This window comes from Ovis aries, chromosome 17, assembly GCF_016772045.2.
Source record: "Ovis aries strain OAR_USU_Benz2616 breed Rambouillet chromosome 17, ARS-UI_Ramb_v3.0, whole genome shotgun sequence".
Classification (NCBI taxonomy): domain Eukaryota; kingdom Metazoa; phylum Chordata; class Mammalia; order Artiodactyla; family Bovidae; genus Ovis; species Ovis aries.
Window position 1 is genome coordinate 66,444,152 of NC_056070.1, and position 12,975 is coordinate 66,457,126.

General features: G+C 54.8%; 2 protein-coding genes across 3 annotated transcripts in view; one reads left to right on the forward strand and one right to left on the reverse strand.

Annotated features, from left to right (window-relative positions):
• On the reverse strand, positions 1–11,972 carry CRYBB1 (crystallin beta B1). Of its 2 annotated transcripts, none has more exons than XM_015101697.4 (5): positions 10,150–11,972; positions 8,223–8,341; positions 3,973–4,105; positions 2,179–2,321; positions 1–268 (listed from the first exon to the last, which is right to left on the reverse strand). In XM_015101697.4, the coding sequence occupies exons 1-5, from the start codon at positions 10,324–10,326 to the stop codon at positions 85–87; spliced, it is 756 nt and encodes a 251-aa protein (XP_014957183.2). In that variant the 5' UTR covers positions 10,327–11,972; the 3' UTR covers positions 1–84. The 2 variants fall into 2 exon arrangements, with proteins under 2 accessions (XP_014957183.2, XP_027812481.1); XM_027956680.3 differs by lacking the exon at positions 10,150–11,972 and adding an exon at positions 9,606–10,026.
• The window catches only part of CRYBA4 (crystallin beta A4), a 16,502-nt gene continuing 9,365 nt past the window's right edge, over positions 5,839–12,975 (forward strand). Inside the window, exon 1 of the mRNA XM_027980287.2 lies at positions 5,839–5,967. The gene's annotated coding sequence lies outside the window, so the exon portion shown is untranslated. The remainder of the gene's footprint in view (positions 5,968–12,975) is intronic.

Consider the following 12,975-nt stretch of genomic DNA (forward strand, 5'->3'; position numbering starts at 1 on the left):
TTGGCTTCAGGAATTTTTATTTGCGTGGGGAAGGTGGGGACGATGAGCCTGCAGCAGGGCAGGCCACACGAGCAGCGCGTGGACTCACTTGGGCGGCTCGGCGGCCAGGACGGGGAAGCAGCCTTCGCGATGCCACTGCCGGTCACGCAGGCGGCGCACCGCCTGCATCTGCGGCTGGAAGGCCCCCCACTCGTTCCAGTGCCGGAAGTCGCCAGGCTCCAGGAGGTACTGGTACCCACGGTAGCCGGGATACTGGTAGCCAACCCAGCTGGGGGAAAAGCAAGAAGGACAGTGTGGAGGCGGCCTGTCTCACCACCTGGCACCTAGACGCCCCCCTGGACCCACAAGTCCTGCATCCAGCCCGGTAGCCTGCTCTCCAACCCCTCACCTGTCCTCGCAGCCCGGGGGAACCCGGGGCTCCTCTGGGCGGGCTTCGCCCCTTCCTGCTGGCTCTGGGCAGTGATCTCACCTCTCTGACAGATCTCGGCTTCCTCCTCTAAGTGAAGTGGGGATGGTCATGGGAACTGGTTTATGAGGGTTTGGGGGGCCAAAGGGGAAAATGAATCAAAGTACTTTACTAAGTGGATTACAGATACGTGGTAGGGAGAGTAATACACATTCCACTGAAAGTGATGACCTGGAGCTCAGAGAACAGGATCCAAGGGAATTAAGACAGGGCTTGGGGACTGGTTAGCAATAAGAAGGGGCAGTCTTGGCCCAAAAAGTGGTTTCCTTTGTCGGAAAGTGAATTTGTGTGAAGTGGCTGGGAACACACCTTCTGGTATCAGAGCCAAACAGTTCAAATCCTAGCTCTGCCATTTACTAGACAGGTGACTTATCAGAACCTCAGCCTGCTGCCTATGAAATGGGGATGATGAAAACCTGCCTCATGGGTGTATTGTAAAAACTCAATGACGATTCATTGAAAGAAGTTAGCATGGTGCTCAGTCCATCGTAAGCACTTGATACAACTTATTATCCATGATTAATTTCTAATTCTGTCATTGCCTCTGCTGGGAGGGCCTTTCCAGGTCTCTCTCAGACTCCCTGCTCATCTTTCAAGGTCTGGCTTAAGTTCCAGCCTCCTCAGGTAAACCTTGGACCTGCCCTCCCTCCACTCCAGCACATAGAACCCAGTCCCAGAAACCTTTCTTCTCCCTCTTACCTCCTGTGTGGACCATCTCTTATCTATTATTGCTGGACATTATCTCACAGGTGTACTGACACCCTCCTGCTAGACTGAATAAGCCCCTGAAGGCAGGAGCTGAGCCTTCTTCGCCTCTGCCTCCTGCTGTGTGCTGAGCACAAAGCCTGGCATATTGTCAATGTTTGGTAAATTTCAGATGGCTTACAGACTGGAATACTGGGTCTCAGGGAAGGATAAAAGGGCAAGAAAAAGACCACAGCCCTGATGGTGTTATAGGAACTCAGAAAAGCATCTGGGGTAGAGAGTTAGATGCCTTCCACTTGCCTTGAGGAGATCAGGGGTGTTTTGTATGGTTCTTTGGAGGTAGGGGGATGGATAAAGTGACCTCCTTTGGGTATCTGGCCCTTCCCTGTGTTCTCACGGACATGGGGTCAAGGGGGGCCTCTGTTTTGAAAGCTTCAAATTCTAGAGTTCGGAGCAGAAAGAATCTTCTGGGATTAGGAATTCTGATGTACCCATTGTATAGAGGGCAACACTGAGACACGGAGAGAGCTTGTAGTTCACCCAGGTGCCATAGCACATTAGTGACAGGGTCAAGGCCCTTTCGTTACACAGTCTCACCTCTCAGATGTCACTCTGCTCATGTCTCCAGAGGCTCCAATCTCCCTGGATATTTCCATTTCCTCGACCCACCCAGACTGGTCTACTCACATCCATTCTGCTCCTCTGTGCTTCACTATTTCTCCAATCCAAACACCGGGCTAGAAGCCTCAACTCGCTGCATCTTCCCACTTCTTAGGACAATTGCCAGCTTTGTTTACACCAACATGTAATTCATCAACACATGACTCCACCCCTGCCCCCTAGGGCTATGACACTCTCTTGGCAGAATCCAGGCCTGCAGGCCTCCTGGCTTTTCCTGCATGTCTGATGTTGCATCCTGTCACTGGCGGGCGCGGGGGCGGGTTGGGGGGTGCCCTCCTGAGCTTGAAATGAAGCAGGGGATGAGGGCCCACAGGAGCAGGGCTTACGTGCCGCTGGAGACCCTCACGCTGCCCACGCGGTCACAAAAGCCGTAGACCCAGAGGCTGGGCACGTCATCCTCCAGGATCTCCATAGTGTTGCCCTTGAAGTTGGCCCCTTCGAACAGGCTGAGCTTGTGCTCCTGGGCGTCCTGGGGAAGGAGAGACAGGTCAGGGGTGAATGGGGCCTCCTGGGCATGGAGAAAGAGAGAGCTGAGCCTGCTCACACCATCATGGGATTGCCAACATCCAGCCTCGAAGTGCCCTTCTCATCCAGAAACATAAGGATGTCAGCCTCTACTTCACAGAGCTAACCCATATAGGGCACTTAGCATGATACCTGGAATACACCCAGAGCTCCAGACAAATTCACTCAATATTTTTATTATGCCGATCAGGGGTGCAGAAGCTCAGAGAAGTTAAGCTTCTTGCCCGGCATCACACAGCCAGCCAGGGGCAGATCCCTCCAGAGAAGTGTGTCCCTGCTCCCATCCCATCTTACACCCCGCTCCCCTCCACTGCCTCTGCTGCAGCCACACTAGCCCCCCTTTCTACCTCCTTGTTCCACCCAGCCCATCTTCACTCCAGGAACGCTGCCCCCACTGTCCCCCCAGCAGGCTGTGCCCACGGCTGACTCGGTCCCCATCCTTTGGGAGCTCTCTCCCCGGATCACCCCCCAGCCACTCCCACCCCCCTTTCCCCAATACCAGAGCCCCAGTTTCCTCTTCCCCTCTCTGAGCACACCCTGCAAGGCCCCCATGCAGTAAGCACCAAGGCTGTTTGCCATTACAGGTGGATTTCTGTGATTAGGTGTTCAATAGCCGCCTCCCATGGGGGCAGGGACCTTGCCTGTTGTAAGCACACTAGCACATCAGAGCCTACCACAGAGCCGGGCAGAAACACACCCACGTGTCTGTGCTGGGATGAATGACTGCATGTGGGAGATGGCTGAGACAGAGATCCCTCTAACATCTCAGGAGAGAGGGCTGGAAAGGAGCCAGAGGACCCAGCTGGGAGAAAGTTGGAGGTAAGAGAGAAAATGGGCCACCCAGGATGGTGGCAGGGGTACGGGGGAGGGACTGGACCAGTGGCTCTTAGCCCTGGCTGCCCAGAGACCTCAGAGGCATGGAAAGAAATCAGTGTCGGCGAACAAGCCCTGGAGATCTGGATTAAATTGGTCTGGGTTGGGGGGGAGGAGGGCAGTGGTCCTGGTATTGGGATTTTTTTCTAATAATATATTTTATTTAAGCAAATATGTCTAAATTATGCTAATTTCAATAGGCAGACAACACAGCAATATTAATGAGGTCTTTTAAAAAAACTTTTCGGCTGTGCCATGTGGCATGTGGGATCTTAGTTCCCAGGCCAGGGACTGAACCGGCGCCCCTGAGTTCAATCCTGGGCCACCAGGGGAGTCCGTAAGGAGGTGTTTTACATTCTTGTTTTTGAGCAGGGACTGCTCTTCCACGAGCTAGAGAGCAGCTCGTGCGCTGTAACGAAGCGCAGTCCCCGCTCTCCGCAACCAGAGAAAAGCCTGCGGACCAATGGAAACCCAGCAAAGCCAAAATGAAAGAAATGAAACTATATTTAAAAACAAAACTGGGTTCCAGGGCACGTGATGAGTGTATCACAGGTGCCTTGTGTGTTGACATTGCCCTTGGACGAGCTCAGAGGTCACCGCCCAACATTCCTTCTTCATTTCTCCTGCTCACCTGACTCCTCAGGTCTCCTGGCCATCACACCTCGGGCTTGCTCCTGCCCCAGCACCTCCCCCGCCCCGAGCCCGGTCCAGGGGCCACTCACCATCCTGATGGGGCGGAAGGACATGAGCCGGTCGCTGCGGTAGCTGCTGGACCACGTATCCCAGCGTGGGTACTCGCCTTTCTCCAGGACGAACATCTCCCCCCGGAAGTTGGACTGCTCAAAGGCGACCCAGCTGGACGGGGAGAGAGGTGGGCAGGGTAGGGAGAGTCAGGAGGGGCGAAGGCAGAGAGGAGAAGCCATCGTGGGCAGAAGGCCCCTCCCCACACTCGCTTTCCCATTTTTGCCTTGCAAGGCAGCAGCAAGGCTGGAGGCGGGGAGGGGTTGATCCCAGGCTATGTCACTAACTGGCTGGGAGACTATGGGCAAGACACTTCACTTCTCTGAGCCTCGGTGTCCTCATCTAATTTGCCTATTTTCTTGAAGTTGGTGTAGGATTAAATGAGACAGTGTGTACAATCACAGAAGCCAAATATCTCCCCAGATGTAGGATTTACACATAATTTTAGCACTGTGAGGACTTGGGGGAAATAACACATCAGAAGACATTTTTTAAAACCCCAAAGACTCTTGAGAGTCCCTTGGACTGCAAGGAGATCCAACCAGTCCATCCTAAAGGAAGTCAACCCTGAATACTCATTGGAAGGACGGATGCTGAAGCTGAAACTCCAATACTTTGGCCACCAGATGCAAAGAGCTGACTCACTGGAACAGACCCTGATGCTGGGAAAGATTGAGGGCAGGAGGAGAAGGGGGCTGTACGAGCATGAGGCGGTTAGATAGCATCACTGACTCAACAGACAGGAATGTGAGCCAACTCCAGAAGACAGTGAAGGACAGGAGATCCTGGCGTGTTGAAGCTCAGGGAGTCGCAAAGAGTGGGACACGATTTAGCAACTGAACAACAATTTATCTTTGTAGCAAAGGAAGAACAGGCCACCAGCCCAGAGCCTTGAGCAGGCTATTATCCTGTGTTCACAGTAGGAATCTTTTCTACAGATACCTTTTACTTACGCAGGTGATACTATCTCTCCATTTGTAAAAGTGATGCAAAGGTTCTTTTGATATGTGTTTATTTGTGTCAAAAGAGGGTCATTTTAAAATGAAGTAGGGACTTCCCTGGGGGTCCAGTGGCTAAGACTCCAGGCTCCCAACACAGGGCGCCCAGGTTTGATCCTTGGCCAGGGAACTAGATCCCACGTGCCGCAACTAAGAGCTTGCATGTCACAGCTAAAAGATCCCACGCGCCACAGCTAAGACCCGGGGAAGCCAAATAAATAGATATTATTTTTAAAAATCAAATAAGTATATTAAACAAATAATATTCCTGCAGGTATGGGGGTAGGGAAAAATTGATACAGGTGCTTGAATCGTGTTTGACAAAGGCTGGCCTAGCATACAGAATACAGTAATCAGTACGGGGGCAGTGGAAGGGGGAATGAGAGTAATGTTTGCCTCTCAGATGCCTATGAGAATTAAATCTGGCTGTGCATATGTAGTTGTTGAGTTTTCTAATAGGATTAATTACAAGCTTGACGTCAGATGGGGGCTTTCTCAGTGCAGCCTGATTGAGGATGGGAAGTGAGCTTGTTGTTAAAAGGACCAGGGATTCTGGGGGAGATAAGATGATGCCCATTTCATAGATGAGAAGGCTGTGACGAAGGAGCCCCTTAAACTTTCCTCTCTGTGTTCCGGAGTTCTCAGGGAACAAGAGAGGGCTGGGGGATGCTGACATTAGTCTCATCTCCCTGATGGGGACTGGGACCCTCCTCTACCCAGAATGAGAGGGGGAAGATGGGGGCGGGGGAGGCTACTACCACAGGCTGAAATAGAATGTGTCCAGGAAGCCTCAGGTCTCGTCTGAGAAAGGCGCCAACCCACAAAGCAGGGTGACAGAACTGGTGATGCAGATTTATTCTTCCAGAATAGAGGCGAATCTGCCTCAGCCCCACAGAGGCTGGAGCATATGAGAAAAGGCTGGGCAGGTGGATGGGCGAACCGATGGCTGCATGAACGGGCAGATGGGTGGATGGACAGGTAGGTGGCTGAGTAGATGGCTGGATCTATGGATCTACGGAGGAGTGTATTTGCTGGATGGATGCATGGTGGAGAATGGACGGATGGAAGGAGTGCTGAACAGAGGGATAAATGAATGGATGGAGAATGAGCGTGCAGATGGATGGATGAACTGAGCTATAGATGGATGAGTGGGTGCGTGGAGAGGGAGCCTTGGAAGATGGTGCCGTGCAGGAGTTAAGAGGATAGACTGGCAACAGACAGACCCCAGTTCTAATCCCACTTTAGCATTTATGTTCTGTGTGATCTGGGCAAGTCACCTGAGCTCATTAAGCCTCCGTCAAGGAGAAGAGAGGATTGCATCTACCTTGGCAGGAGACGATGAGGGTCTAAAGAGAAAACACAGCCCGCAAGATCGTTCATGATTGAAGAGGAAAGGAAGCTGGAGATCTGAGCTTACAGAAAGACAGACACTGAGCGGTCTTGCCACTCCGACACCCTCCCCTAAAACTGTCTTATTCAGGAGTCACAGTGCCCAGTCATATGGGTGAGGAGTTGTCTATGTTAGTGCCTTTTCTCATCTCCTGTGGCTCATATGAGCAAGGAGAGAGGTAGGGCAGGAATCTCAGTTCACAGATGTGGGAAACTGAGGCTCAGAGGGGTTAAGTCACTGGTCTAAAGTCACACGGCAGTGGTGGCGAGTGTCCACTGAGGCCTCTGGGTTTCAGGCGGGCTTGCCTCCCCACCCCAGCTGTGTGAGGGCACGCCCCTCCTCCCCTCCCCCTGCTCAACCCATCCCCTCCATCGCTTTTTCCACCGCTGTTTCTCCCTGGGCCCTGCTGGTCCTGACACCGGCCTGGGGCCCTGGGAACCAGGACCAGAGCACACACCAAAGACCAGCTGCATCTTTGCTGGAGGAGAAATACTCTGGGTTTGAGTCACTGATAATGAAAAAAGCCTGAAAACCCAAACTGGCCACATCCGGCAGCTTCTCTTCTCAGCTGGGCTTTGAATCTGAGGGTGGGGCTGAGGTTACCAGCCTACCCTGGCCCATGGTAACTTGGCTAAACACACAGAGCATCAGTAAGCGTCAATAATCCTTGTTACCACCAGCTAACGTCTGGGCACCCACAGAATGCCAGTTCCATGCTGCATTATTGCCTTCAGACTTGAGAATAACCTAGTGGAAGGGAGTGGGGACCATTACTCTGCCCATTTCAGAGATGAGGAAACTGAGGCTTAGACACTGAACAAGGTAAACAGGGGAGCTGGGACTCACACCCAGGCATGTCTGATCTCAAAGCCTATCTCTGCCCTCTGTAGCACCCAGAGCCCCGGGATGCTGGTTGTAAAGGCTTATCACACCCCTTGCAGGCTTTTTGGCTGGAGAGATGAGACAAACGGGCCCTGTGGGTCTTGTCCAGAGGTTGGCCCTGCGCCCTGAGCGTAGTATACAGGGGTTGAAGTTGGCACAACCACTATGTCCAAGGGACAATTATTCCTGCCTTAGGCCCAGAGAGTCAGGGGCAGCCTGTGGAGCAGGATGATATAGGCACTGTGAGTGAAACTCATCAACCTGAGTCAAACCCAGGCTCTGCTACTCACCCTTTGAGCCTCGGTTTCCTCATCCATCAAATGGGAATAAGAACCACCCCTCCCCCACACAGCACTGTAGGATCATCTAGGTAAAGCTCTCAGTCGGTCCTGGCGCCTCATGGGTACTCAACAGAAGCTCGTTACTATCCTCAAGGCTGCTTGCTGCCCAGGAGAGGGGACAGCTAGTGGAGACCTGGACCTTTGCCCTGCTCCTGCCATCAGTGATGGGCAGGGGGCTCCTTCTGCAGTAGAAACAACATTTCTCTGGAGCCTGGAATCATGCCTTACTGTCAGTGTGCCCTTACGCTTATCAGATCACCTCTCGGAGCCTCAGTTTCCTCATCTGTAAAATGGGAAGGAGAACCATACCTCCCTTTCCTCCCCTTGGCTTTAAAACAAGCCCTAGAAATAGCACACAGTTGGCCCCAGTATGGGGGGTCCTGCATCTGCGAATACAGAAGTCAGGCTGGACTATGCCGTCTTATACCAGGTACTTGAGCATCGGCAGATTTCGGTATCTGCTGGGGGTCCAGGAACCAGCCCGCGGAGGGTACTGAGGGATGACCACGTGCGTCTCTGCTAGCACAGGGGAAGGCAGTCAAGAGCAGCTATGGTTGTTTTGCTATTCCTATTTTACTAAGGCTGTGGGAGTGCCCCCCACGCCCCGCCTAAACACTCACGGTCCGGAGGTGACAATGATGCTGCGCACTCGTTCGAAGCCACGGTCTCCCAGGTTCAAGCACTCCCCGGAGAATTCCACCCGCCGGCCCTGGAAGTTCTCCTGCTCAAAGACCACCAGCTGTAGGAGAGAAGCCCCCGTGCACAGGGAGCAGAGTGAGGGGGGGAGCACCTCCAAAACAGAGAGGCTCCAGAGCAAATATGCATTAAGTACCTATGTACCGAAGAGCAGGCCGTGCCCAGATCAACTGAGAGCTTGCTGGGAGCCGAGGTCTGTGAAATGACCCTGTCCTGCCTTCCCTCCACTTCTGAACTTAATGTCTGTGCCACCCTTAGGAACTGATGGATCTTCCTTCCAGGCCTTTTTATCTGTGCTGTTCCTTCTGCCTGGAATGCCCTCTCCACCACACACCCCAATCCTGGAACTCATGTCCCCTGTCCTGTTCTAGGATCAGATGTCACCTCCTCCAGGAAGCCCTCCCTGATACCTTTTCCCTGAGTGAGTTTGGTCGAGTGCCCCCTCCCACACACCCTCACTGTGCCCATCCCATCAGCAGCACAAGTAACACATACACAGTCACTGCTGCTTTTCTTCCGGGTCTCTAAGTACCCCTCTCCCCTTTCACTCACCTGTTCGAAGGGATGGATCTACTTCTGTATCTCCCAGCCCCAGCCTCTGCCACAGAGCTGATACTCAGGAAACATTCATAAGTCTACCCATCAAACCACAAGGGAGGCCAGAAGCAGGGGCCCCTGTGTCTACATGGGCTAATACCCTCCTCTCACTAAGCATCGAGTTTTGGTTTTTGTCTGCTAGTGGTCTGGAGTTGGGAAAAGGTTGCCATTCGCTCGAACTGAGGCAAGTGTGTGCCTTCTCTGAGCCCCAACTTCCCCAGCTGTAAAATGGAGAGAGGTTCAACATGACCCAGCCCTGCCACTCCTGCACTTTTCCGCCCAAGAGAAGCTCCTGCAGGTAACATGGCTAAGAACACCCTGACCACACTGTTTATGACAGCAAAGCTAGCGCCCACCCCACGATCGTCAGGAGTGATGGACACGCCCTGAAACACCACACAGCAGCCACAACAAATGACCCTCAGCAATGCACCAGTGTCAGTGGCTGTTATAAATCTCATAGGAGGTACAAAAGAAAAACGAAAACCCCGGAACGGTTACATACAGTATATTCCAATAAGTTAAAAACAAATGAAGTGCAAATATATACTTTTAAAAGAACAATGCATCAAAGCACATAAAACAGCAAGCAAGCAGGTGAGGGGGCGGGGTGAGGATGGCAGTTCCCTCGCCCAGGGGAGGAGGGAGGTGGGCTCCCGGGAGGGTGTGGGGGGCGGGGGACACTTTGAAGTTAGAGAGAGGCTGTTTACCAAGTCCTGCCTTTTCTTGTAAATAGCGGGTTTGTAGATGCGTGTTGTATTCATGAAAAATCAAATTGAAATTAAACCATTAAATAAGGGGCCGCATAAATAAAAGCCTGCCGGGGGTGGGGGGGTGGACCGCCTGACAGCGTGTCATGACCCAGTTCTGAACACCCGCGGTTGCAACCCAACCCGGTCCCGGGGGACCGGATGCCTGGCTCTCCAGGAGCCCTTTCAGCTTGACCGGCAGCTTGGAAACACTTTTCAGGAGGAGCTGAGGGCGGCCTTCTGCCCGAGAGGACCTTCTGGGACAGCTGTTTCCTGATACTAAGCCAGCCCGCTTTCTTTCCTTCTGTTTCTTGCTTTCGACAAAAACTCGAAAGCAGGTGCAAGCCTGTTCGGCATCTGGCGGGGACGCGGGGGAGCAGGTGGGGAGGGGGAGGGGCGGGGGCGGGGGGGGGGGGCGGGGCGGGGCGGGGCGGGGCGGGGCGGGGCGGGGGCGCGCAGGCGCGGGTGTGCAGGCCCGCCGCCCCGCCCCCAGGCCAGCGCTCACCTTGTAGGTCCCGGGAGGCAGGTCCGCTTTGGCGGCGGGCGCCGGCTGGGCGGGGGCCGGGGCGGGGGCGGGGCCTGAGCCCGGGGCGGGGCCTGGGGGCGGGCCCGCCTTCCCCTTCCCGTCGGGCCCTGGGTTCACGGCGGCGGTGGCCGAGGCCTTGGCCGCGGGCTGAGACATGGTTGCCGCCTGCGGAAGTTGTGTGAAGAGAACCCTTTGGCCCGGGTTCAGACAGGCCCGGCAACCCCCGGGCTGCCTCCCTGCTTCTCGTCCCCCATCCGCCTGTATGCTCAGGCTCCTGCAAACTCACCTCCTCTCTTTCTCCTTCTAAGACGGACGCCTGGAAAGCTGTCTGTCCCCATCTCCTCTGGGGGACCCCCTCATTCCTCCTGGCTGCCTGCACCGCGCTGGCTCTCATGTCCTCTCTGCCCCCTGGAGTCACTTTTCTCGCTCTCATCACTTAGCACCCTTCTTGGCTCAGGGCAGCTTCCATGTGCCCCAGCAGATTCGTAACAAGAATGTCCCACTCGGGGAAGCCCAAGAGATATGAGGCTCATGAATGCAGCATCCTTCCCTCAGGATAACCTCTTATCCCCTCGGAGCAAGCTAGGCTCAGAGAGGGGAGGGGGGCCCTGCCTGAGGCCACACAGCTGCTAAGTGGTGGGACTCCCTCCAGTTTCAATGCCAGCAGACAAACCCAGCGACTGGGCTTTTTGAGTGAAGTCGCTCAGTCGTGTCCGACTCTTTGCGACCCTGTGGACTGTAGCCTACCAGGCTCCTAAGTCCATGGAATTTTCCAGGCAAGAGTACTGGAGTGGGTTGCCATTTGTTTCTCCAGAGGATCTTCCTGACCCAGGGATCAAACCCGGGTCTCCCGCATTGCAGGCAGACGCTTTACCGTCTGCGCCATGGAGGCTTTGCCACCTGCTTATCCTGATCAACTCATCCTTCTGCCCTCAGGGCCTGGCTCAGCACCGGGCACATGGGAGAGGCTCACTTGACACCTGTCCAGAGATTGCACGAATGCCTCTTCCTCTCTCCTTTTTATGAAACCGTGCCTCTGGCATTGCCTGGGAACGGGTGTGTGAGTGCAGACACAGGCCTGGGCTGCAGGAGGCTCAGGAGATGCCTGTCAGGGTTCTAAAAGGGCTGTGGCCGTGTAGGCATTGGGTGGAGAGACCTTTGGTCAGTTCCAGTGCTTCCTCCTTACTTTGGGGTCACGGGCGCCTTGGGTGTTTGAAGAACGCCTTGTCTTTGTCCCCAGGGGGTGGAAAATGCCCCCTTTAACTTTGGAGACCATTCCCAGAGACTCCAGGAACCCCCTCCAGCACAGATCAAGAGTCCCTGGCTGCAGCTTCCTGAACACTTTCTGTGAGGAAGAGCTAGCTGGGGGCAAGCAGAGCCCTCCCTGGGCCACCTCTTGAGAAGGACTGTCATCGCTCCAGGATGCTCTGCCCAGCTGTAGGGAGGCCAGACAGCTGGGCCACATCTGTGGCTTCCAGGCTCTTGCTTCCTCCGCCCCCAAAGTCAGGCTCTGGATCCATAGTCCCCTGGGCTGGCACTGAGTTCCTTCCTGCCTGGAGACATGCTTTCCCTATCCCCTGCCGGCCCCCACCCCCCAATCCGTCTCTCTATCCATCGCTCCCTTCCTCCTCCCCTCCCCCCTTAGTTTTCCTGTTTATTCCCATCTTCTCTCTCTCTGTGCCTAGCCTCCTGTCTCTCTGCTTCTCTCTCCTCCCAGTGTCTTGCCCTGTTTATACCTCTGCATCTATCTGTTGTCTTTCTTCTCTTTTCTTCCCTCCCTCTCTTCCTGTCTTTCTTCTCTTTTCTTCCCTCCCTCTCTTCCTCACTCTGTGTCCTCTCTCCCTGTCCCTACCTGTCTCCTGATTACCCCCATCTCTCTGACCCTCTTCTATCCCTGCTCTCTGTCTCCCTTTCTCACTCCCCTCCCCTCCCCTGGGGCTCTTGGCTGAGGGTGGGTCCCCTCTTACCTGGGGCCCTGCTATTTGCTGCTGGAGGACAGGCAGGCGGGCAGGCTTGGTGCAGTGGGTGACCAGGGGCCGACCCCCCATTTTATAGTCTGGCAGACACCAGATCTTGTCTTCTGTGGCACAAAGTGGCAGCTGGCTCAGCAGGCCCCGGGCAGCGAGTCGGGGGGGCCTTGGAGCCCCGGCCCTGTTGGGTTCCTGCGGAGGGCAGCACTTTCCATTGTGAGCCCGGCACGCACAGCAGAAACCCTGGCCGGCAGCCACATGGCCTTGCCTCTGCCGGGCCCCTGCCCTGAAGCTCCTCTCACAAACCCCCGCCGGGTAAGGGCCTGTGATGGGGTCCCCACTGGCTGCCAATCCAGGGAAAGCGGGAGCCTCCAGAAGGCCGGTTGGAGACCTGGGTTGGAGTCCAGGCTCAGCCACTCTGCACCCCATGGCCTTAGGAAAGTCTGTCCCTTGGGGCCTCTGTGTCTGCAGTTACAAGTGGCTCAGGTGTCCCTGTGGGGTTGCTGCCCAGGAAGGCAGGGGACAAGGGGTAGCATTAATGCATTACCCCTGCCATCTGGGTCAGTCCCCAGGACAATCCACCTTATTGGGTACTTTCATTATACCCATTTGTCAGATGAGCAAAACTAAGGCACAGAGAGAGCAGAGCCAGGAATGGGCTGGGTGCCGGGGGAGCCAGGGAAACCAGCTGGGAGAGAGAACAGGGACTCAGGCTGGGAGAAGTGGAGAGTGACAGAGAAAGAGGGATGATGGAGACAGAAATACAGATGGGGAGAGGGAAGGGTGATGGCAACAGGGACGGATGTCAAATGGAGCAATAAAGAGTCGGAACAAG

What these genes read in the sequence shown, in the direction of transcription:
- CRYBB1 (XM_015101697.4), bottom strand. Translation starts at nt 10,326, where the DNA reads ATGTCTCAGCCCGCGGCCAAGGCCTCGGCCACCGCCGCCGTGAACCCA. An exon ending in TGCCTCCCGGGACCTACAAG is followed by an intron (nt 8,342 to 10,149) that starts GTGAGCGCTGGC and finishes TCTCTCCTACAG; the next exon opens with CTGGTGGTCTTTGAGCAGGA. An exon ending in GTGAGGGTCTCCAGCGGCAC is followed by an intron (nt 269 to 2,178) that starts GTAAGCCCTGCT and finishes CTTTTCCCCCAG; the next exon opens with CTGGGTTGGCTACCAGTATC.